General features: G+C 42.0%; 2 protein-coding genes across 17 annotated transcripts in view; one reads left to right on the forward strand and one right to left on the reverse strand.

Moving 5' to 3' along the window:
* Positions 1–10,499, reverse strand: part of GOLGA7B (golgin A7 family member B) — a 42,050-nt gene extending 31,551 nt beyond the window's left edge. Inside the window, exons 1-2 of one of the 8 annotated variants that reach the window (XM_081955198.1) lie at positions 2,995–3,108; positions 2,479–2,578 (exon numbers count right to left, since the gene is read on the reverse strand). The gene's annotated coding sequence lies outside the window, so the exon portion shown is untranslated. Of the gene's footprint in view, positions 1–1,774; positions 1,871–2,478; positions 2,579–2,994; positions 3,109–7,113; positions 7,272–7,709; positions 7,801–9,973; positions 10,133–10,387; positions 10,412–10,460 lie in introns of those variants that run through there. The other 7 variants (XM_081955204.1, XM_081955205.1, XM_081955199.1 and 4 more) reach the window with 7 other exon arrangements.
* On the forward strand, positions 7,727–21,216 carry SFRP5 (secreted frizzled related protein 5). Of its 9 annotated transcripts, none has more exons than XM_081955172.1 (5): positions 7,727–7,855; positions 11,644–11,731; positions 13,080–13,626; positions 18,512–18,589; positions 20,541–21,216. In XM_081955172.1, exons 2-5 carry the CDS (start codon positions 11,720–11,722, stop codon positions 20,882–20,884), a joined length of 981 nt encoding a protein of 326 aa, XP_081811298.1. In that variant the 5' UTR covers positions 7,727–7,855; positions 11,644–11,719; the 3' UTR covers positions 20,885–21,216. The 9 variants fall into 9 exon arrangements, with proteins under 9 accessions (XP_081811298.1, XP_081811304.1, XP_081811296.1 ...); XM_081955170.1 differs by lacking the exon at positions 7,727–7,855 and adding an exon at positions 9,274–9,371; XM_081955173.1 differs by lacking the exon at positions 7,727–7,855 and adding an exon at positions 9,274–9,371 and having other exon boundaries at positions 13,083–13,626.
* Positions 21,217–23,008: the final 1,792 nt, after the last annotated feature.

Genomic DNA, 23,008 nt, shown 5'->3' on the forward strand with positions numbered 1-23,008 from the left:
AGGTAACACTGGATCACTTCAACATATGAATTGAGAGAAGGCTAAGATAAAGCAAATCCTGGAGAAAGCAGTTACACTGAGTTATGCTGTTCACAGCCAATAATATTAATATGTTCTGGCTGTCTGCGATAAAGGCACAAATGGTGTGTGTTGCTGTAGTTTTCCGAGGAGACAGCTTTTGCAGACACTCCAGGCATGGCTCAATTTTGATGGACAAGGGACAGATTGTAACAGGAGGCAGCAGACAGACTATGCTATAAAGGAGAAGACAGAAAGCAATAAAGATGCACTTAATACCTGGACAAGCCTGCTCACATAATCAACATGGCAGACCAGGCAGCAAGGAGAGTTGTGATATTTTTATAGATGGAACATAATGTGTTTTTCAGCAAACCGCATTCAACAGATGGTCCATTTTCCCCAACAGAAGTATAGATGATCATCAGTACAGCTGGAAAAGGCAACAAAAGTCTGCTAAGAAAACAAAGAGCAATCTTGGAAGCAAAACAGGCTAAAAGATCTCCAAACCAGATGATTTTCCCAAAGTGAAACTATTATAGCTTTTCAGAAAAGACTTTCAAATGCTTTTCCTAAAATGTATTGTGCCACAAATTACTTTTAAAAGTCCAGAGGAGTAGTTAGCCCTTTGCTCTAATGCTAATTGGATTCCTTTCTGTGTGCCTATATTCCATTAAATCTCCACGGTATCAGAAAATGGTATCATGCTATCAGTATTTTCTTATTTGTTTAGGTTGTCTAGCTCTTTTATATTTTTATGTCTAACACTCAAAACCCATCATCATCCCCACTCATTTTCCATTGAACTGTTCCCTACCATCAATGTCCTTATGAAAGGGAAAGACCACAGACCCACACTGGGAGCTTGAAGAATATATTTTCAGTATATGCATATTTTGTTAATATGCTCTTGGTTCAAAAGATTCAGTAAAATTTGCAGGAGATCCTGAATCTGCTACTCAACAGAATTTTAGAAATATTTGTAATTTTTTAATCCTGGAATAATTAGTCTCTGGGCTGATTTTCCCAGCTAAATTATTCTAAGCAGCTCTTGGTGAAATATAACTCCACCATTTGACCTGATTAGGTCCATGTTTACAAAAATATAGTATCCAAAGGCATTACTAATGTGCCTGTACATCAAAATGTAAAGGAAAAAAGACATGTACTCTCTTGAGGTGCTGAGAGAAAATAGATTGCATCTGTCACAGATTGCAAAAGGAACTTCTTTCATTCCTTTTACTTAAGACAAAGGACATCAAAGAGACAGAGAAAATTCCGATCTTGGCAACATTATAACCACATAAACAAAATTGCTTAAGATGTGTATTATATGGTTATCTGTACCCTACAAACACACACACACACTAATGATTATAGTCTTGTGTCTAAGTTCTCCAAATTTAGGGGAGTAGCTGGAACATACCATTTAGCAAGAGAAAAAGATCTCAAGCCAGTTTCTCATGTGATTATAATTACTCTACAAACAGCCATATTAGCTGGACAATGATGAAAGACCCAGGTCAAAGAAGGTGAAATCACACAGAAAATGCACATGGGGATTTCTTTATCACATATTTCAGTAACTATGCAAAATGTCCATCTGGACATTCCCTAGCTAATAACTTGTAGGAAGTTGTCAATCTACATGGTAAGCAAATCTACCTAGTAATCTACAATCAGTAGAGGCTGCCACACCCTCCATCCTTATTATCAATACCTGGTATTCCTTCTATTTTCCTTTCTACAGCAATACCTCAGCTCTCTCTACTCATTTTCAGGGTGGCGTCATGCTGTCTCACCATAATGTCTCTCAGTGAAAAGAACAAACAAAAAGACCCCACAGGGAAATCGATTTGCCCCTCTCAACTGGCCTTTGAGCATAGCTGCCTATCCCTCAGTTGAAGGGTGGATTTAACCCCTCCTTTCCCACTATCTATCCAACACTTTGATCCTAATTAACTCCTTCCTTCCCTGATCTAGCCATTTCTCTGGACACCAGCTGCCTGTATATCTCAATCACTAGGTTACAATAGTCAACAAATCTACATTTTCAGATTTAGGACAAGTATCCCCACACATCTTGAGGCTAGCAGAACAAGAAATTATAAGTAGGTTGTACAGACTATAAAGAAGCCGTTAAAAAGTCTAAAAAGCCTCCTACACTTCCTTCATAAGAGAATGAAAAATCCTCTTGGTACCATAGATAACACATGTTTTAATAATATTAGACATACTGATTGGGTTCATACAACCCCTTAACACAGATTAACAAAGCACTATTGCTATGTTCATATAAAATAATGCAGCAATAGAAATAAAACATTTTATGGCTCCATGAAATTACATTGTTTGCCCTACTTGGCAGAACAATGGCTGAATTTCTACAGTAGGCAGAACCACAAGTTAACCTCATTTTAGGCTGAACTCTCTTGTATAAACATAGCCATAAACTCTTACCTGAATCTTCAAGGTGGTTGCCTCCAAGAGGAATAAAGTTGCAGGATAATAATCCAGAATTAAGTAAATCACCTTTTGGTTTGATTGGAGTTATTAACCCCTATATTTCCAAAGTGATCAGTCCAAAATGGCCATCTGTTATTAGGCTTGATGTATTGATCTTAATATGTTTATATGTAATGCATACTGCCAAGTCCTATACAATATTTTATCCCCTGCCTTTTTTTTACAACTTGAAAGAGTCTGGAAACCCAGCTACCTTAAGTAAAGAACCCACAAGTTATACTCCTAATCAAGTCACTCTCCCACAATATCCATCTCACCTGCTCTAGGCATTTATACAACACATCCATTTAGTGGTGGGATCCAGAATATATGCTAGTTTGATTTGAATTTTGAGAACTCAATATGTTAAAATGTGATTGGCTAATTAATGGATGAATATACCATGTGAATTCAGGCAATCAGTTTTACGATTCAATTAAGATTAACATGGCTCAATAAATCCCAAGTTACCTTGGTGTAACACAATAATACTTATACTTTTTTCTCTCTAGACCTCATAGTGATGGTGAATCCTCTAGTTTCAGTGATTGCATCTTGAATGTTCTATACATATTTAGGGCATTAGGAGAAGGAAATGTAAAACATGCCACATGTGAAGAACATGAGATCGAGGGGCTGGATAGCCAGAAATCATTTGCTTGTTATTCTGTTTATAACCAAAAGCTGTGGAAACATTTGTCTTCAACTGAGTTGAATAACAATTCTCTCTTTCTCTATTGGTTGTGTCAGCAATCAGGGTAGTCAAGGGATTCCACCAGGATTAATGGTGGAACTACATGTACAAGTGGGAAGGAGGTTAGGTTGAGCATCTCTGTGGCATACTTTAGCTGGAGTTTTGAAGAAGAGTGGGGAAAGATGAGGCTAGAGACTCTGAGGAACGTCCAACACAATTTTATTCGAAAGTAACTGCAACAAGCAATACAGGAGAGAATCAACGTTCCTCTGCCTGACAGCTATTTATACGAAGAGCTGTCAGGCAGAGAAACCAATCAGGGAAGCAGAACAGCCCGCCTTCAGCCAAGCCGCGCCTGATTGGCTAAGGCGCGGCATGGCTGTTGCTAGCTGTCAACAGAGGGAATCCCCGGTCGTATGTCGGGGAGGAAAGGAATATAGCACTCCTTCCCCCCTAGCGAGGACGCATGCGTGACAGCGGAGCATGCGTAGTCGCTAAGATAGGCAGGGCGGCGTCGGACACGCCCAGAACGCCTCAGAACTGGGCAGACTGTCGGAGGAGGTGGTGTCCGTGGGAGCTCCTCCCTGAAGGGAGTGGAGCTCCGGGCGCCATCTTGAAGGCCTATCTCGGACGGAGGCGGAGGCGGAGACTCAGGAGCTGGTAGGCAGGGCCGGGGTGGCGCGGTCGCTGGCGGGCTTGAATCAGGGAATTTTGAATTACTATTAGGGAAAGGCTGGCCTGATTGAGGGAAGGCCAAGGCGGGGTACAATGTCGGCACTGGTAGCCCAACGGGGGCTAGAACGCTGGAAGGCTGTGGAAGGCGGAAGGCGCTGTTGGTACGTCTTGCGGCACGGGCAACGGCCACGGTGGAGGGATCAGTTGCGGCGTCAACCCCAGGGCCTGCGGTGGAATGGCAGAGGCCGACCCTGCAGGGTTGTTGTGTGGATCCGAAGGTTGGCGACGCCTTAACTGATCCACGTGGCGGCGCCAGTCTGCACCGTCGGCGGTCCGGACCCTGTAAGAGCAGGGGCCGGTTACAGAAGTGACGGTGGCAGGCACCCACTTAAGATCCCCTGAGAAGGCCCTTGCCCAGACTGGATCGCCCTCAAGGAAGGAACGGGGAGGGGGTCCCAGGTTGCTCGGCTGTGCCTCAGAATAGGTTGGGTGCAACCTATCTAAGGTGGTCCGCAGGTGCCGGCCCATCAGCAGCTCAGCAGGGGTTTTTCCTGATAGTGGGCACGGGGTGGAATGCTGAACCAGGAGGTAAGCAGTCACCCTCGTGGGCCAGTCGCCCTTGTCCATTCATCCAAGGGCGTCCTTGGCCGAGCGGACAGCGCGTTCCGCCCAGCCATTGCTGGCCGGATGATAGGGGGCGACTGGGGCGTGCCGGATGCCCTGGGAGGCCAGAAATTCCTGGAACACGGTGGACGCAAACTGGGGCCCATTGTCCGACACAACGACGTCTGGCAAGCCGTGGGTGGCAAACAGGCGCGTTAATGCTCGGACAGTGGCCTCGGCTGTGGTGGAGGTCATGAGAATGAGCTCCACCCAGCGCGAGTAAGCGTCCACCACGACCAGGAAAACCTGGCCTCGGAAAGGCCCAGCGTAATCCAGGTGGAGGCGTGACCATGGGCCGCGAGGAATCTCCCACTCCCGTGGCGGGGCCACCGGAGGTGCTGGACGGGAGACCTGGCAGGTCGAGCACCTGGCTACCCAGGTAGCTATCTTGTCATCCAGACGGGGCCACCAAACATAGCTGCGCGCCAGCGCCTTCATGCGCGCTATGCCAGGGTGGCCCTCATGGAGGCGAGACAGCACCTGTTCGCGCAGGGTGGGTGGAATGATCACCCTGTCCCCCCACAGGAGGCACCCACTGTGGAGGGACAGCTCTAGCTGCCTGGCCTTGTAGGGGCGGTGGTCGTCCGACACCGGCCCCCCAGGCCATCCCCGCAGAACCCAGGTCATCACCTGGGAGAGGGTGGGGTCGGCCAGAGATGCTGCCGCCACATCGCCCGCGGAGAGCGGCAAGGCGAGGTCTGCAATGGCCAGAACAGACAGGCAAGGCACTGTCTGCGGGTCAGAGACGGGCAAGGGGCAGCGGCTGAGGGCATCAGCGTGCCCCAGCTGCTTGCCAGGGCAGTAGACCAGGGCATACGAGTATGTCGCTAGGAACTCCACCCAGCGCGTCATCCAGGGTGACAGGATGGGAGGGGTCGGACGGTCACCGGCCAGAAGCCCAAGGAGCGGCTTGTGGTCAGTGAAGAGCATGAAATGCCATCCGTAGAGGTACTCGTGGAACTTTTTAACCCCGGACATGGCAGCCAGAGCCTCCTTGTCGATCTGGCTGTAGTTTCTCTCCGCTGGAGAGAGTGTCCGGGAATAAAAAGCTATGGGGGCTTCCGAGCCGTTGGGGAGGACATGGCTCAGGACGGCCCCCAAACCCACGGGGGAGGCGTCACACGCTAGAGTCAGGGGCATCCTGTCACTATATTGGACTAGGACTGCCTCTGATGTCAGCATGTCTTTGACAGCCGCGAACGCATGCGCTTCGCGGCTGCCCCAGCGCCAGGCCGCAGATCGGTCGAGCAACCGATGCAGCGGCTCGGCTAGTGACGCCTTGTGCGGCAAAAATGGCGCGTAGAAATTTAAAAGCCCTAAGAACGACTGCAACTCCGCCTTAGAGGCGGGGGTGGGGGCGTTCTTAATGGCTGCGACTTTAGCAGGGGTGGGGTGGATTCCATGGGCGTCTATGGAGAAGCCTAGGAAGTCCACTTTAGGCACAGCAAATGAGCATTTGCTGCGCTTTAATTTGAGACCCGCACCCCTAAAACGGTCGAGGACCTTCCCCAATATTTCGAGGAGTCCTGAGCGGCTGGACACAGCGATCAGGACATCGTCAAAATAGGGTACAACGCCAGGGAGCCCATGGAGCAATCGCTCCATGAGGCTCTGGAAGATCCCCGGGGCTACGGAAACGCCGAATTGGAGGCGGCGGCAACGGAAAGCCCCTCGGTGGGTGATGATAGTCTGCGCAGCCGCCGCTTCGTCATCCACCGGGAGCTGCTGGTAGGCCTGCGCCATATCCAGTTTCGCGAAAATACAGCCCTGCCCCAGGGAGTGGAGCAGGTGCTGTACGACAGGGACTGGATAGGGGTTTGCCTGAAGGGCCAAATTGATGGTGGATTTAAAATCGGCGCAGAGGCGTATGGAGCCGTCGGCCTTCACGGGGACCACTATTGGGGTCTCCCAACGTGAGTAGTCAACAGGCTCCAATACGCCCTGCGCCAGCAAACGGTCAATCTTCTCATCAACTTTGGCCCTTAAGGCAAAAGGCACCCTACGGGCCTTCAGCCTAATGGGAGCAACCTGGGGATCTAAGTTAAGAGAGATGGGGGTGCCCTTGTACAGCCCCAGCTGGCCATCAAAGACGTCCGCGTAGGCGGAGAAGCTGTGTTCCAAGAACCTGACAGGACAGCTAGTTTCTGGATCCTTTATCCTCCCCGTTCTTGGCCCAGGCTTATTAGACTTCTTTCACAGTAGTCCACTATTTGGGAATGATAATATCTAGAAGGAAGATGCCTGAAGAAGTGCATCTGTATATTTGGGGCACTTTCTGAACAAAAATGATATTGAGAATTTGGCAGGCAGTTGCCATTGCCATTCACAAAAAAAAATTAGTGGCCCTTCTATATTTTCTAAGTGGGCATACAATCATTTCAGGCTAACAGTTCCTTCAAGCAAAAAAGAAATAAAATTCACTCCTTTCTTAAAAATAACATAATGAATAGAAACAACCAGCAGTTGGCCCCAAATCACCCCAAACGGCTGATTCATACACAGTTTTGTTTTCACACTGCTATAAATTCCCACATACAGTCTCACCTTGTGATACTCACACTCCAAAGCCAGTCATTCTCTCCCTCCACATACTGTTCATTACCAACATCAAAACAGCACATTCATCAGAAGCCAGCGATTTTCTGTCAGTGCCAGAGAGCTTATCTTGTTCTTAGCTGGGATAACTGGGGCCCTGAAGCCATCCCCTTCACTCAAGTCAGTGGGTTTGATAAAGCCATGTCTTTATCTTATCTGAACTCCAGCGGCAGCCACCAATTAATATACTTGAGAGAGGGTGTCTCTCCACTTCAACTTAAAAAAAACAAAGCTGGATTCCACCTGAAATCTATGTCCCCCAAAGGTTATCTTTGTGCTAAGTAGTATATGTGAAACTGGATGATAGCACCTGATGATGACCATATAATACATACAAGCTACCAGGAATAGCAAGATTAGCAAAAAGATTTTATTTGAAATGCATTTTACAAATATTTCTGTCATGTTAAACATTTTCCAACTATAAAAATGATAGTCTTCCAGCCGTAAGCCTAGATCTATTTGCCTGGGAGGAAAGTTTACTGAACCTTGTTTTGGGGTGCATATATATTTCAGTTGTTATATCAAGTATTGTGAAGGATACTAGGATGTTACTCACTGTCAGTCCTTTGAGGCACGCAAGGTCAAGAAACAGGAGCAAAGAGGGGGTGTGTGTTAAAGAATGAGCTATTGTTGTAGGATATAATAAACCTTGGAAGCTTCTAAGAATTTCTCCTACTACTTCTTATACCAAACAATGTCAAGGTGAGATTCTGTTGAATGTCCTTCTCATGCTTTCTTCTTTCCCAGAACTGAGTAATCTTTTTGAAACTCTTTCCTTAACTTTGTTTGTACCTGCCCCATTTCCAGGGCCTAGTGGGTTCAAAAGCCCGTCTGTGTTGTGTGTGACTCTTGATGCAGTGACTTAGTGGCCATATTTCACAGCTAGGCTCTCTTCATTGAGAACAGTTTCTGAGAATATCAAAGAAGGGTTTTTGACATATTGTCATATAACCAGGTTATTATTTAGACATTTTTTGTTGTGCACTTTACCAAATTGCTCATTTACAACATTTTGCCACAATCGGGCAGGGATGCTTTTAATAGCTATTGATCAGAAATCATTTAATTAGATGTTCTACTGACTGATTAGATTCAGTGTTAGAGAAAGGTGTCTTGGTTGATTTTGTCTATTTAAAGCACAAATTTTTCACATAAAATGAAAAGGTGATAAACCTAATAAATTGCTCATTTTAAACACTTCTAAATTTGCTAAAAGTAAAGGTAAAGATTCCCCTCGCGCATATGTGCTAGTCATTCCTGACTCTAGGGGGTGGTACTCATCTCCATTTCAAAGCCGAAGAGCCAGCGCTCTTCGAAGATGTCTCTATGGTCATATGGCCGGCATGACTAAACACCGAAGGCGCACGGAACGCTGTTACCTTCCCACCAAAAGTGGTCCCTATTTTTCTACTTGCATTTTTATATGCTTTCAAACTGCTAGATTGGCAGGAGCTGGGACAAGTAACAGGAGCTCACTCCGTTACACGGCACTAGGGATTTGAATCACCAAACTGCCCACCTTCTGATCGACAAGCTCAGCGTCTTAGCCACTGAGCCACCGCATCCCTTGCTAAAAGTACATCCATTCAATATTTGGAAGAAAATCTACATTAATTCTACACACATTTCACTGCAGAGTGGTAGCATACAGTATCTATTCTCCCAAATAATGTTATTTGGTGGTTTTCTGGCTTCATTTTGTTTTTATTCTGATTTTTGAAGTAATTCTCTAGTGATGTTGGTTGCAACATAAATTCTTAACAAGATTTATAAAACATTGTTATATTTAATAAGTAGCTAGGTTTTCCTCATTGTAATGGGCTCCAGTATCTATCCCAGCCCCAGCGTTTTCAGGGCAGACTGTTTCTCATTAAAAATAAAGAGAATCTTTCTTTAACTTAGGGCAACGGTATAAGATTTGGACTGCAAAATAGTTAAATAACCACGAGATAGAAGCAAAGAGATGTTTGTGCATTAGCTAACATTTAGCTGTCATTCAGAACTTTGCAGTTCTTTTTCACAACCTTATTAATCACAAGCATGAGTGACACTACTGTATCCACTTATCCACTTATTTAATGGAAATGGTCCTGTGAATTTAAAGTATTTAACAACAATCGAAGCATTTAACAGCAATGAAGAAAACTACACCGGCTGAATTTCTGCTGATCTCAAAATTGTTAGAACACAATGTCAATTTCAACATAATATAAAGCAGGTTTGCTTCCTCTTTTATTCTATTCTATTTTATTCGCTCTCACAGGGAGGGACTCCTCCAGGTGCCATCCGCCAAGCAGTGCCAGCGGGCGGTGCCTAGGTGTAGAGCCTTCTCTGTGATGGGCCCAACCCTCTGGAATGACCTCCCCCCCCCCATATTAGAACTACTAATGACCTCCGCTCCTTCCGACAGAAGCTTAAGACCCACCTGTTCCAATTAGCTGGCTTGACTGATGTATAGTCCCATCTTTAACCTCCTGGCAAACATCTTACTGTGTAATTTTTAAGGGAAATTTTAATTATATTTGTATTTTAATTTAAATTTGGTACAGCACATTCTACCTCCTCCGTTTATATGTTTATATGTTTATATATTTGTGCACATTTATATTTGTATCTATATGGTTTTTAATATGTCTGTACACCGCCCCGAGTCCTGTTTAGGAAAGGGTGCGGTTTATAAATAAAAGTTTACTTACTTACTTACTTACTTACTATTCACTATATGTCTATTTCTATCAAGGACTACCAGATCTGCTGGAAAAAATACAGATAACCAGTAGACAGAGGAAAACAGCTACACACACACCCCAAAAAACCCACCTCCATCTGACTCTGTGCTATCATTTCTCAGTTGGCCCAAGTAATGAAGTCCAGGTGTGGTGGATATATTAGCAGACTCCAGGTAATAGCCAAGTTTAGTTTTTCTCAGATGTTGGACTGCAACTCCCCTCATCCTCTATCTTATCTAAGGATGATGCTGGCTACAGATGTTGTGCATTGTAATCCTACATATCGAAAAACAGTGCAAGCAAATCTAAGTTGCAGAAATCCAAACTACCACTAAATGGCAATATGGGGACACATAAATGTTGTGTCTTTGCTGCCATCTAGATTCAATAACACTTCCTAAAAAACAGGAGTGCTTTAACACATCCCATCGAAATGAATACATGCCACATTCAGTAAGATTCAATTCTGCCTTCCAGCCACATTGACAGTCAGCAAGGGCACAACCTTCTGCCCCTTAGCTCAAGTAGATGTTTGGTTTCAGTCTCAATTACAGAAGTGGCTCTACATCATCACTTACATCAGTAGCTAGAGAAGTCTGGGAGTTGAAGTCTACACATCTTAAAGTGGCCAGGTTTAAGAAACACTGACCTACATGGAACTTACAAGAAGAGCAGACAGACATTCAAACCCATCTGTTGCTTTTCCCCCCCCAAACATGACTTAGCTGAAACACAGACTAGGTAAGGAATATACTGAATCAGGGTTTATCACAAGCCCTGTAGTGCTATCTTTATACATCATAGCTGTGAAATATTAGGTTAGAAACCATTAGAAATCTTAACAGGCTTTATTCTAGCTATCTTGCCACAAAAGAATTATGATGGGTTTTAGCTATGGCATGTTTTAAGCACAGTTTTCTGAATCAGAACTGACTGAGTTATTCATTAAGCCAAGGGGGGGAGGGAATGGGGGTCATCAAAGCCTTTTCTCCCGAATTCTCCCTTCTCTGCTACAAAGCCATTAGTGTCAACTGCCCTGGGGAAGGGGTTTAGAAAATGTTTCTGTGTTTTTTGTTTGTTTCAAAATGTTTTATTTTTTTAATTCAGAATTATCTAGGTTGCTTGAAAACTACTTGGATATAATTAGAATTGGAAATGGAGGATATAAATAGTAGTAATAAATGAATACACAAATATTTGTGCTTTCATTTTTTAAAAAAAGTTTTATATTTGTTAGATACTTGCTCTAACTACAGTGGTTTCCACCAAGGTCCTCTGTTCCAGCGGCAACAGAGGTTTAATCCTATTGGTCAAAAAGGGTCTGACAGCTCCCTATAAAAGGGCTGCTGTCTCAACCTTCGCTGGATTGTTCTCACTTGTACTTAATAAAGAGTTGTTGTTACCGTTAAGCCTGTTTGTGCCTATCCATTACCCAATCCAACAATATTCTTTATAGTTGCCCTGACTCACCCCAAATAAAAAGATTAAATGGTTGTAAAAAGAAAAAAAAACATTATTTATTCTACATTTTACTGTCCATTAAATACTACACTGTAGTTATTGTTTTAACACTAAATGTTTTTGCTAAGCAGAAAGGTGGCATAGAGATTATCATCAATTATACTGGATAAACCTAGTCACTGTGGTTAATTTAGAGTTTAATGTATTGTGCAAACTACAGCAATCAGGGTAATTCAGTTAATCATGGGTTATCATGGTGTAAAAGCACAACTAATATGTAATGCTGGTGATTTATTTTAGTGCCGGCTCTTTATATGGGAGCAGCTATATATCCCACAAATGACTCATTTGCTTAACACCCAGAATGCTTTGGTGAATGGATAGTCATGTAAGTATATTACATAAAATATATGAGCATATACCTTTTGCAAAGAGTTTCCTAAAGAATAAGGTGCTTGGATCTGTAAGCAACTACTGTCTGTTCACATTCTGTCTAAGTCAGGGGTCCCCAAACTTGGCAATTTTAAGACTTGTGGACTTTAACTTTCAGAATTCTCCAGCCAGCTGGAGAGAATCCTGGGAGTTGAAGTCCACAAGTCTTAAAATTGCCAAGTTTGAAGACCTCTGGTCTAAGTGAATAACACTTTAGATATTTATTCAACAACAATGGTTCTTTCAAAAGTCTCCTATATGTCCCCCATATTAATTTCTGGTGGCCTACATGGTCCAGGTTCTTGTTCTCCAGGAAGCATACGTACCATCTATTTCCTTGTGTGATGTAGGGAGGAGGTGGGAGAGGATGCTATTCTACATTCTGAGTGATTGTCCTTCCATCCTGACAAGACACCCCACCACCCCAATTGTTAACCTTGCTAAAACCAACACAAACTTGCTCTCCTTTGCCTCTCTCAAAATATATTGTAAAAGGGGTGACTGAATTTCCTGCCCCCGTAACCAAAACCTTTATCTATCACCTCTAGAGGAAAAAGTCAGAATGTGATTGTTTAACTAGTAGGCTAAACATTTGTCTCGATACATTAGAGAGACTGCTAATCAAAACAGACAGGTTTTTCGTGGGCTTATCAGGACTAACATATTTTGCACCTGAAATAGGAGGGGAGAATGAAAGCCGCTTTATACTAATCTGCTCGTGTTTAATGCACTCCAGAAATGAAGCCTGGGGACAGAAAATCTGCTGCCTAACGATAGCTGCTTTGTAGCATTTCAAGGCCATGGCAGCTGGAGCCTGATGCCATGTAAAAGAACAAGGCTGTTGTGCAAGGCATACAAACAACCCAGATGGTCCAGAACAGGGGAGGTGGAGGAGGAGGAGGAGAGGGAGAAGGAGGAGGAGGAGGAGGGGGAGCTGGAGGGTGGAGGAGCAGCCCAGACTTAGAGGTAGGGACATCTTGGCTGGCACCCGTCAGACTTGGGAGGAGGGAAGCTTGCTAGTGAAGATTGGCTGCTAGCTACCCCCAAGAGGCTCCTTTGCAAACTTAGAAGGGGTGGTGCTAAATAGCCTGGAGCAGAGGCTTTACGTGAATCCAGCTCCTTCCATCCCACTGATAGTGACAAATAAAAGAGCCACTTGGAGAGAAGGGATTTGCTTTCCTGGGCATACGTACCTGGTTTCCATAGCAGGTACTGGCTGGCAGTTCAATTTGGCAGGGATTAGAACAGAGCAGTAAAGTTAGTTGCCAGTGGCACCTGCGGCAACTCACTTGCCTCTTTTCCAGCAGAAACAGCGTAATCTCTGGACCATGACCTTTCTCTGTCGGTGGAATGTCCTGGATGCACTACTACTGGTTCTGGTGCAAGGCTGGGTGCAGTCCATGAGTCAGGAGTATGATTACTACAGCTGGCCTTCAGATAACTTTCAGCATGGACGCTTCTATACCAAGCAATCACAGTGTGTGGACATCCCAGCAGATCTGCAGCTCTGCCACAATGTGGGTTACAAACGCATGCGCTTACCTAATCTGCTGGAACATGAATCTATGCCTGAGGTCAAGCAACAAGCCAGCAGCTGGGTACCTCTCCTGGCCAAGAGATGCCACTCGGACACACAAGTTTTCCTCTGCTCTCTATTTACACCCGTCTGCCTGGATCGGCCCATCTATCCATGCCGTTCCTTATGTGAAGTTGTGCGTGATTCATGTGCGCCTGTCATGGAATCCTATGGCTTCCCCTGGCCTGATATGCTCAACTGCAACAAATTTCCTTTTGACAACAACCTCTGCATCACAGTGCAGTTTGGAAACAACCAAGTTACACAGCCACCAGGTAACAGCGTGGAGGGCAGGGGAGGTGGGAGGAAAAATTAATACAGCTATTAATATAACCATTAATATAATTAATATAACCATTCCTAAAGAACCCCACTTTACAATTCTCCTTGGACTTTGGTTCCTAGAAACAAATCTCATGCATGCTTCCATCTATATTAGTGTTTCCCGGTGTCAGTGCTTCCAGATGTTTGGATTTCTATTATAGGTAGTCCTTGACTTATGAATTTTGATCACATGACCATGGGGATGCTGGCACAATTGTAAGTGCAAGGACTGCTTGTGACTTTTTTCAGTACTGTTGTAACTACAAATGGTTGTTAAATGCATTGTTGTCATTCAAGGACTACCTGTACTAGAATTCTCAGCAGTCACCATGCTGGCTGGGAAGTTCTAGGCTTGAAGTCAACACACTTAGAAATTGTCTTAGATTGGAAAACTCTAGTCTGGTCTCCCACCCTCTATCCTTTACAAGTTCTACATATTAGGCAACTTGTACAAACATTTGCCACACAACATTGTACCCGTATCAATATTTTTTTTCTCTCTGTATTAGAAGAGCAGGACATTACCTTCTGCTTCATTATCCTCCTTCCTACCTTAGGGACACTGGGGCTTTCATTCTCTCTTATTGTCTAGATATCCCAGTACCTTGTAATTATCGTGTGTTACTATCAGTGCAAAATACAGTCTGTGAGTAGCCTCATATATAATTTGTTCCTTCTAATGATTTCAGGATTGGTGTACAGAGCTTCTTTTATTCTGGAATATAACTTCCAAGCCCAATTACAAAAGCAGTAGCATTCATTTAGGATGAAACGTCCAACTTAATGTGATTTTTTTCTCTAGTATACATCTTTTAGGAGTGCAGGCTTTTTCACACCTTGAAGGAACTCATCCTCTCAGCAAGGATGCAATCAGGGAGAAGTGGATACAGAGAGATTTTAGAACTAAAACCAACAAATGTTTGCCCACACACAGTCATGCATATCTGCTGTCTACAAGCAGTTGTTTGCAAATTCTTTGGCACAGTAGCCAGCTGGAGGCACTGTTTGATCAAAAGAGAACCCAGGCTAATTTCAGAGGTATTCCGATCATAGAGCAAGCTGAAAAAAGAACACAGAAACTCTTTTTTTTTACACCTAGACTTGGTGAGCACCAAATCTGGACCTGGTAAGAACAAGTCTACCTCAGGGATCTGGGAAGCACCATTTTCCACAGAGGCTTCTGAATGTAATCAACAGTACTTATGGAGCTGAGAGCTGAAGAAGCTTCTCGGATGATATGTGAAACGTCTCTTTAAAAAAAAATCCAGAAAGTCCAGTTCCCTCTTGAAAAATCATCTTTGGAACAACCATGGCCTGGATGACTGAGAATCTCCACAGATAGATATGGAGGCGAAGCATATTATTTTCACCCCAAACACCATAGCATTCAGAGCAATTTTTATGAGAACATTTTCCTTAGACAAGCAGGAGATATAGCCAAGCTACTTCCATAACCCAGGCCTTAGAAGCCAAAGGCCAGCAACCTCCAGCACATAATGTTTCTCAGTCTTGACTATTCTGGGAGTTGAAGTCCACATCTCTTCAAGTTGCCAAGGCTGAGAAATACTGCCAGCACAGCTTTTAGCTCCAGGTTCTTTCATTTCAGAATAGCTCTGCTGTACAACCCAGAGCAAGATAAAAAAAAATACAGCAGGAAAACAGAGGAATATTAAAATGGATGTTTTTGAAACATCAGCACTAATCTGTCTCTCATGCGCATACATCAGTCCTATTCACTCAACTTGCAAGACTGAATCAAGACATTAGCAAATACCTAAACCTTGTCATTGATACAAAACTATTTTTTTCTCTAAGACAACCCTGAAGCCATTTCTACCTGAGCTCACCTCCCCCCACTTACCCCAGTCCCCATCAGCTGTGTCCTCTTAAAAAAAGATTACAAAAATTATTTCTCTGGCTTGAATAGGAAGAGACTCAAAATCATTGTCTCCAAATATTAAGTTTCCCTAGGTATACTGTCTGTCTTTTCATTTTCTGTCTCATACCTCCACAAGATACCACAGCCATTCAGGAATGTTTGATTAAGCTCCTCCACCCCAACTCGCTCTAAGGACACTAGTCACAATCAGTCATGTAGAATTTTAATAATCATCCACAAGAAGTAACTTCCCCCTTGCCTATTTTATGGTGGCTGAAGATGTCTCTATAAAGGAAAATATTTATAGCTCAAGGTTGAACTATGGAATCCGTGGTGCTCTCTGAGCTTGGTTGTTTTCTTGTAGACACATTACACAATTACCGGTACATAACAAAGTCAGCATCACTATGTTGCCTAGTTGTGTGAAACATCTGCAAGAAAACAACCAAGCTTGGAGCTCCAATGGGGGAATATCACACTGGAGGTGATTGATGGACCAATAGCTGATCTCACCTCCCCCCTCCTATGTACATTTTTGCTCCCTCCCCAACTTAGGGAAAGGCAAAGGTTTCCCTCGCACATATGTGCTAGTCGTTCCCAATTCTATGGGACAGTGCTCATCTCCATTTTAAAGCTGAAGAGCCAGCGCTGCCTGAAAACGTCTCCGTAGTCATGTGGCCAGCATGACTAAATGCCAAAGGTGCACGGAACACTGTTACCTTCCCACCAAAGTGGTTCCTATTTTTTCTACATGCATTTTTACATGCTTTCAAACTGCTAGGTTGGCAGAAGCCGGGACAAGTAACAGGAACTCACTCTGTTACGCAGCACTAGGGATTCAAACCGCCAAACTGCCGACCTTTCTGATAGACAAGCTCAGCATCTTAGCCACTGAGCCACTGCATCCCTTCCCCATCTTAATTACCATAATTTTAAGTATACATATTTTTATTGCTACTAGTTTTATTGCTTTTAACCTTGTAAGCCACCCAGAGTTACCTTGAGGATGGATGGATGGAATGGATGGATGAATGAACAGATATGTACTCACAGAGCAGCAAGGATTCCACAAACTCACTATTCCCAGTTGGAATGGGGTACAAATGCTGCCAATGTAGGAGGAATTTGGCCCAAATCCAAAATTTCTCATGCGAACATAATCACTATGAAATGTATTTGGAGATAATCTCTACTGACTCCCATCCCATTGGATATTTAGGAACAGCTAATAATGTATTCTAATGGGGTTTCTCTCTGCATGCTTCAGAAGGGCAATGCAGATTTTATTCTGTCCTTACTATCATTTTTGGTCAATGACTTGATTAAGTATAATGTTTGGCAAACTGAAGAGGTCCTTGCTAGCAAAGTTCTTTATATGCCCGTGTATTAAGGAAGTCATGTTTGGTGCTTGATGCAGAGTCCAGGAAATAACAAAAAGGCTAAAGAAATAATCATGCAATGAATTTTACAGTACATCTCCAGGATATATCTTTAATTCAAACTCACAGTATGGGTCCAACTTTAATTGTGCCTTTCTTTATCTGAGTTAAAAAGAAAGATGTCACACTTCTTATATTTTAATACTCATGTAACAGTAAGAGCCTTAGCCTATCCAGTTTAATACGTTGGAAGAAAACTAGACCCACTGGTGGGTTTTTTTGTGGGTTAAAAAAACCCCTTTGTCCTTTATTACCTTTTTTTCATTTTCCTCTCCCTTTCTTCAAATGTATACTAATATAGTAATTATGCAGATCTTCCTAGATGTTGATAGAGTGCAACCCCCATGTAGGATCCGGAGTAACAACTAAAGAACAATGCTCTAATAACGCATCCCATTAAGGCAACATACGTTCATGAACAATATTCCCTTTCCTGCTGTCTTAGTCTCATTTGCCCACTGAGTAGAATGCTGGGGGCTGCAGTAGAAAATAATGGGAGAGGCAGGTAAAAACTAAATTTGATTATGGTATATTAAACTTACATTTCATATAAACATGATTATTCCCTATCTATTTAAGCATCCCCATTAACATGTTAAAAAATAGAATTCAATAGCTATACTGAGATGGTTTTTCAAAGGGGTGCATCCAAAGAGTTGAATATTGCATAATACTCTTTAGTAAAGGTCTATAGCTCCCATTATCCAGTGGCCAACATCTGGTAAGGATGTTTGCAGTTTATTCCTTGTATACCTAGGTAGCACCAAATTGAGAAAAAATTTGATCAATATTCTATATTCTTACAGCTAACACTTCAAGTGTGTGTGTGTGTGTGTGTGTGTGTGTGTTGTATTTGTGCTGATAAATAAATAAAGGGAGACTAGTATGGGCATACCAGGGGTTGTAACACAAATACATTAGATAGATAGATAGATAGATAGATAGATAGATAGATAGATAGATAGATAGATAGATAGATAGATAGATAGATAGATAGATAGATAGATGATAGATAGCTGTTCTGTGTTATTTAGCCTTTACTTAAAGCTTTTTGTTTCAAAGAAGCCAAAGCGTTTTATTTTATATATATCTCTCTCATTTATGAAGTTATATTTTGATTTTCCTAATATCTTTTGCACTCTTTTATAGTGAAGGCTTCTAATTCAAAAAGTAGGAAAAGTAAATGGAAAGCAACTGGGACAAAGTTGTTGCATAATAACAGAAATGGGGAAAACACACAGGAATAGCTATATGGGAAAAAGAAGTTTCCTGAAATATGTTCCTAACCCCACTTTTTCAGTATGAAGTTCCTATTTGGAGAGGGTGAATTCGGTATTTTTTTATTTATTCAGGATATTTCAGGACAATTAAAAAGTTCATAACAAGGCAAGGTAATTAGGAAATCACCATCATCACTTGAGATCAATTGCCTATAAAAACAGAGACAGGAATATACAGGGCAGAACTCTAAATATGCCTAATTTTTCTCAGCTCACATTCATTTTTTGCATCTTACAGTGTCGAAGATTTGCACCCAGTGCGAGATGGAACACAAAGCAGATGGCATCATGGAGCAGATGTGTTCCAGTGACTTTGGTAAATCATACACACAAAGCATCAGCAGGAATCTGAGACCAGGAGCTGTTTGGGAACATGTCAAATATTTGTTATTCTTACTTCCTTTCCCCTGCTTGAACTCCCACTTATTTTCAACCAGATCCTTCAGCAGCTTCCAGATTGTTTCTGGGATCAAATCAATGTGATTTTTTTTTGACTCACAGTAGTCCTAACTTCTGACTCCAGGAAAATGCCTTTGTCTGAACCCATCTCATCTCTTAATAGATTGAATTAGGATATTTTCTCACACTTCCAAGTAGCCTTGCCACTTAGGTCTGCCTCATTTGTGTCTTCCAACACCCTTGAATATTCTAATTTTTTAAAAAACAAAGTTTTAATAACAGCCTGATCATAGAATTCATATAATGGTGTTATATTCCCTTATAATTATTAGAATTTCCAGTACTTTTTATTTTTCTTTTGTTAATTTTGTAGTGCTGCATTTAAAAGGGTATATCATTTATTTGTTGCCTTGAATAGTCCTTGTTGGAAGAGCCACGGTACACATTTTAAAAATAATCATAATAAAATATTTATGCAGCTATGGTTCAGTCCTTCAAAAGATGAGATCAACTAGATACTTAGAATAATCAATCTAGGCCAAGGGTGTCCAAACTTGAGAACTTTAAGACTTGTGGACTTCAACTCCCAGAATTCCCCAGCCAGCCATGCTGGCTGGGGAATTCTGGCAGTTGAAGTCCACAAGTCTTAAAGTTCCCAAGTTTGGACACCCCCGATCTAGGCAAACCGAAGACTGAAAATAGTCGTGGTAAAAGATGGCCGATTTTTCCTTATTAAGGAACTAATGTATAGGAGACAAGATGATACCAGCAGTAGAACATGATACATTTTTCATGTACACTTTCACACCCTCAAGAGAAGCTAGGTCTACCCAGACTAAGGCAGCTGCTTCATGAAGGCAATTGTGTGCCATGAAAGGAAAGCAGTTTATTACCACAGGCGAAGGTGGAGATAAGAGATGGGCTTGCAGGGTATTCTACTTCTGGTGTCATATTAAGGTTGTCAGTCTTGACTTCTACTCCATTAATTCAGGGATGAGCACCAGTTTCTTTTCCCCCCAAAATGAAATCGCTTTTTTTTAATATTTCATTTCAAAAACACATTTTAAATTAAGGGAATTTGTAGCATTCCCTTAATTCTTTTCCAGGGTTTCCCCCAAAAGTTATCATAAATCAATACCTGACCTTCCTTTATTTCCAGGCTGTACATAGTAATATAATGCTCTTCCCAAAGTAGCACATTTCCACCCACGTAACCAAATATAAATTTGTTCATCCATTTTGGATGATCCAGTTCTTGTGCCATTTGGAAGGTCTGTTCATATGCAATATTCTATTGGAAACAATCTGTACTAAGTCACCCAAAGAATTCCCTCACGTGGGAAAATCAAAAGATGAAATCAGTAGTATATCACTATAAGTACAATAATTCCCACAAATGCTATGCCTGCATTCAATGCTCTATAAACTTTTTAACAATCCAAAAAAGCTCTGAATTCAGACTGTAAAAAAAATTGGATAAACTATATCTTCTCCAGATACTCTCACTACTGAAACGACAGTGGACTTCAGGGACGACCAATGTGACATAGCTAAAAATCTGGTAGCTGGGCCTTGAAACAAATAGACATCTGTCAAGTGCAAAAAAGTAGCCAGTAGGAAAATGTGGCAAGGGATGAGTAAATCACTCCCATTGCAGCTTCAACTTGTCCGCCATCTAATCTTTGGTCTTTGATCCTCTGCCAGCATTTTAAAGGTCAATTCTGAAACTTACAATCAAAGGAACTATACTCAACTCCATAATTTGCATGCTTACAATTTTATCTACTTCTCTAATTCTACCTTCACCGACTTCCCTCCTTAAGTTGTAATGTCTTAAGGCAATTTATGATCTATCCTCTCTTCCACAGTGGTGAAGACGCGCATCAAGGAGATCAAAAAGGAAAATGGGGAGAGGCGATTAGTGGCCACTCAAAAGAAAAAGAAACTGCTCAAAGTGGGGCCACTGAAACGCAAGGACACCAAAAAGCTGGTACTGTATATGAAGAACGCAGGCACCTGTCCTTGCCCTCAGCTTGATGACCTCACTGGCAGCTTTCTGGTTATGGGCCGAAAAGTGGGTGGCAGACTGCTAGTCTTGGCCATTTACCGCTGGGAGAAGAAGAACAAGGAAATGAAATTTGCAGTTAAGTTCATGTTCTCTTATCCATGTTCCTTGCACTATCCATTCTTTTATGGATCAGACCCCAACTGAAAGCCCCCCACACAAATATCCTTTTTTTGTGGGCAGGCTGACATCAAGATACAAGCTGTTAGAGCCCATTTTTCCGAGGATTCTGTTTTCCATAGGATAATTGGGTTTGATTAAAAATATTCTGAAGAATCCTGCACATTGTTGATACTCATATGACTTCAGAGATCTTACAGAAACTCTTCCTTAGCCTTGAGATACCATCAGCTGCCAAATAAGAAAAGTCTTTGTGGCTTTGAATAATATCATCATCACACCTCAGTGTATCCTCTTTTAATCTGAATTGCTCAGTGTTTTAATGGAAACATATAATTAAACTGGAACATTTGAATAAATTCCTCCATTTTCATTTCATTCTAATAAAAAGTCTTAAATACATAAAGATTATGAGCAGGAAATCCATGTTTAATGAACCATTCATTTATACATTCTTTTAAACCTCTCTAAAGCGACTTATTACATTATTTTTTTAACAATAGTCCAGGAATCAGATTCCAAGTATGGCAGATCACCGTATTCACATGTACTTGAAGAAATATATGTTGCTCAAACTAGGATTCTACTAGCCTGACCAAATTTTGGGCTTTCTTATCTCCAATTCAAACAAATAGAATTTCAAGTAAAGATTGAGCAATGTTTTGAGATGGTGCTAAAAAGCAATCAATAGTTTTGAGCAAAAGAGATTCTTTACCCATAATGTCACTTACATACATCCCTGCCATTAGCATCTCTACCCTGAAACATGTGGGCATATTTTAAGGCCGAGTTACTGGGTATGTTTTGAAACTATTTCTAATATTGTTCTGGAGGCTGGCAATGTATCAGAGTATCAGTATTGCTGTGTTTGCCTTCAAGGAAGGATGCCAAACCAACCAGGCCTTCTAGGTGGCTTATCCACCATGCAGGATGCCAGACCACCAAGAGGATAGATGCCAGCCAGATGGCAAACAGGTTGCAGTTGCTTTCCTTGTCTCCTACAGTTGGGCACACAAATGCATGTATAGCATTTGGATGGCTGGGAGATAGGAGAACTGCCCAAAACAAAGAGAATGGAAAGGATGAGAAGAAATCTTTTTTCCAAATGGGATAAAAGCTTTTTTAGACACTCTTAACAGTGTATCTCAACCTGGTAAGTCTAAAATATGTGGAGTTTGCAAAATTTACATATTTAATTTTTTATTTTTAATCCTACCTTTATTATTTTGTAAATAACTCAAGGTGGCAAATATATGTAATACTCCTTTGTCCTATTTTCCCACAACAATCCTATGAGGCAGGTTGGGCCAGAGTGATTGGCCAAAGTCACATACCTAAGGTGGGACTAGAACTCTCACTCTCCGGGTTTCTAGCATTGTGCCTTAACTACTACAGCAGTCTTACGTGACACACACACTGTGGATATCAAGATTGCTTCCGCCATCATTGTTGCCACAACTCTTTCAACAAATATTTGTCTACAACAGATAAATTTTCATAGATGAAAAAATGGACATTTCTGAAGTTTTAGGACAAAAATGGGTGGCAGGGGGAAGAGGGGAGAAAAAAACCTGATAGGTAGATGATTTGCACCAGATAGAATCTGAAAAAGGAACGCTTTGAAAGTTGTGTCTTAAGAATCAGTTATGTAGGAAAAAAGCATTATATCGCACCGGCCCTAAATATTTTCTCATAGACTCTCTGAGTTTATATTTTAATTTTCTATCCATCTATGTCTTTTCTTTTACCTTTTCCCTCTAAAAGGTATTTTTCTTTGGGGTTATATGATGACATCGCAAGCAACATTATAAATAGTATTAGTGGCTTAGTTTCAATTCTCTATCCTCCACTGTATTCTAGACCTTATGTTGTGCCAAAATCTGTGGGATTGCCACCAAAGATACAATATTTTGGAGTAACGAGAACTTTTAGTTCCTAAATCTCCAGGTTTAATTACTTCTAATGTAATCTGTACTTTTCCTTGCAAAATGATTACCTATTTGCTAATTAAATAAAATGAAAATTGATTGTTAAAAACTGACAAAACACATTTCTCCAATTAAGCTTCACAACTATTGCATTGTGTGCCCCGTACAGACATAGGTCAAGTCTTTTCCTCATAAAATCATCTCAAACACACACACACACACA

The sequence above is a fragment of the Natrix helvetica genome (assembly GCF_964273705.1).
Source record: "Natrix helvetica genome assembly, chromosome: 5".
Classification (NCBI taxonomy): domain Eukaryota; kingdom Metazoa; phylum Chordata; class Lepidosauria; order Squamata; family Natricidae; genus Natrix; species Natrix helvetica.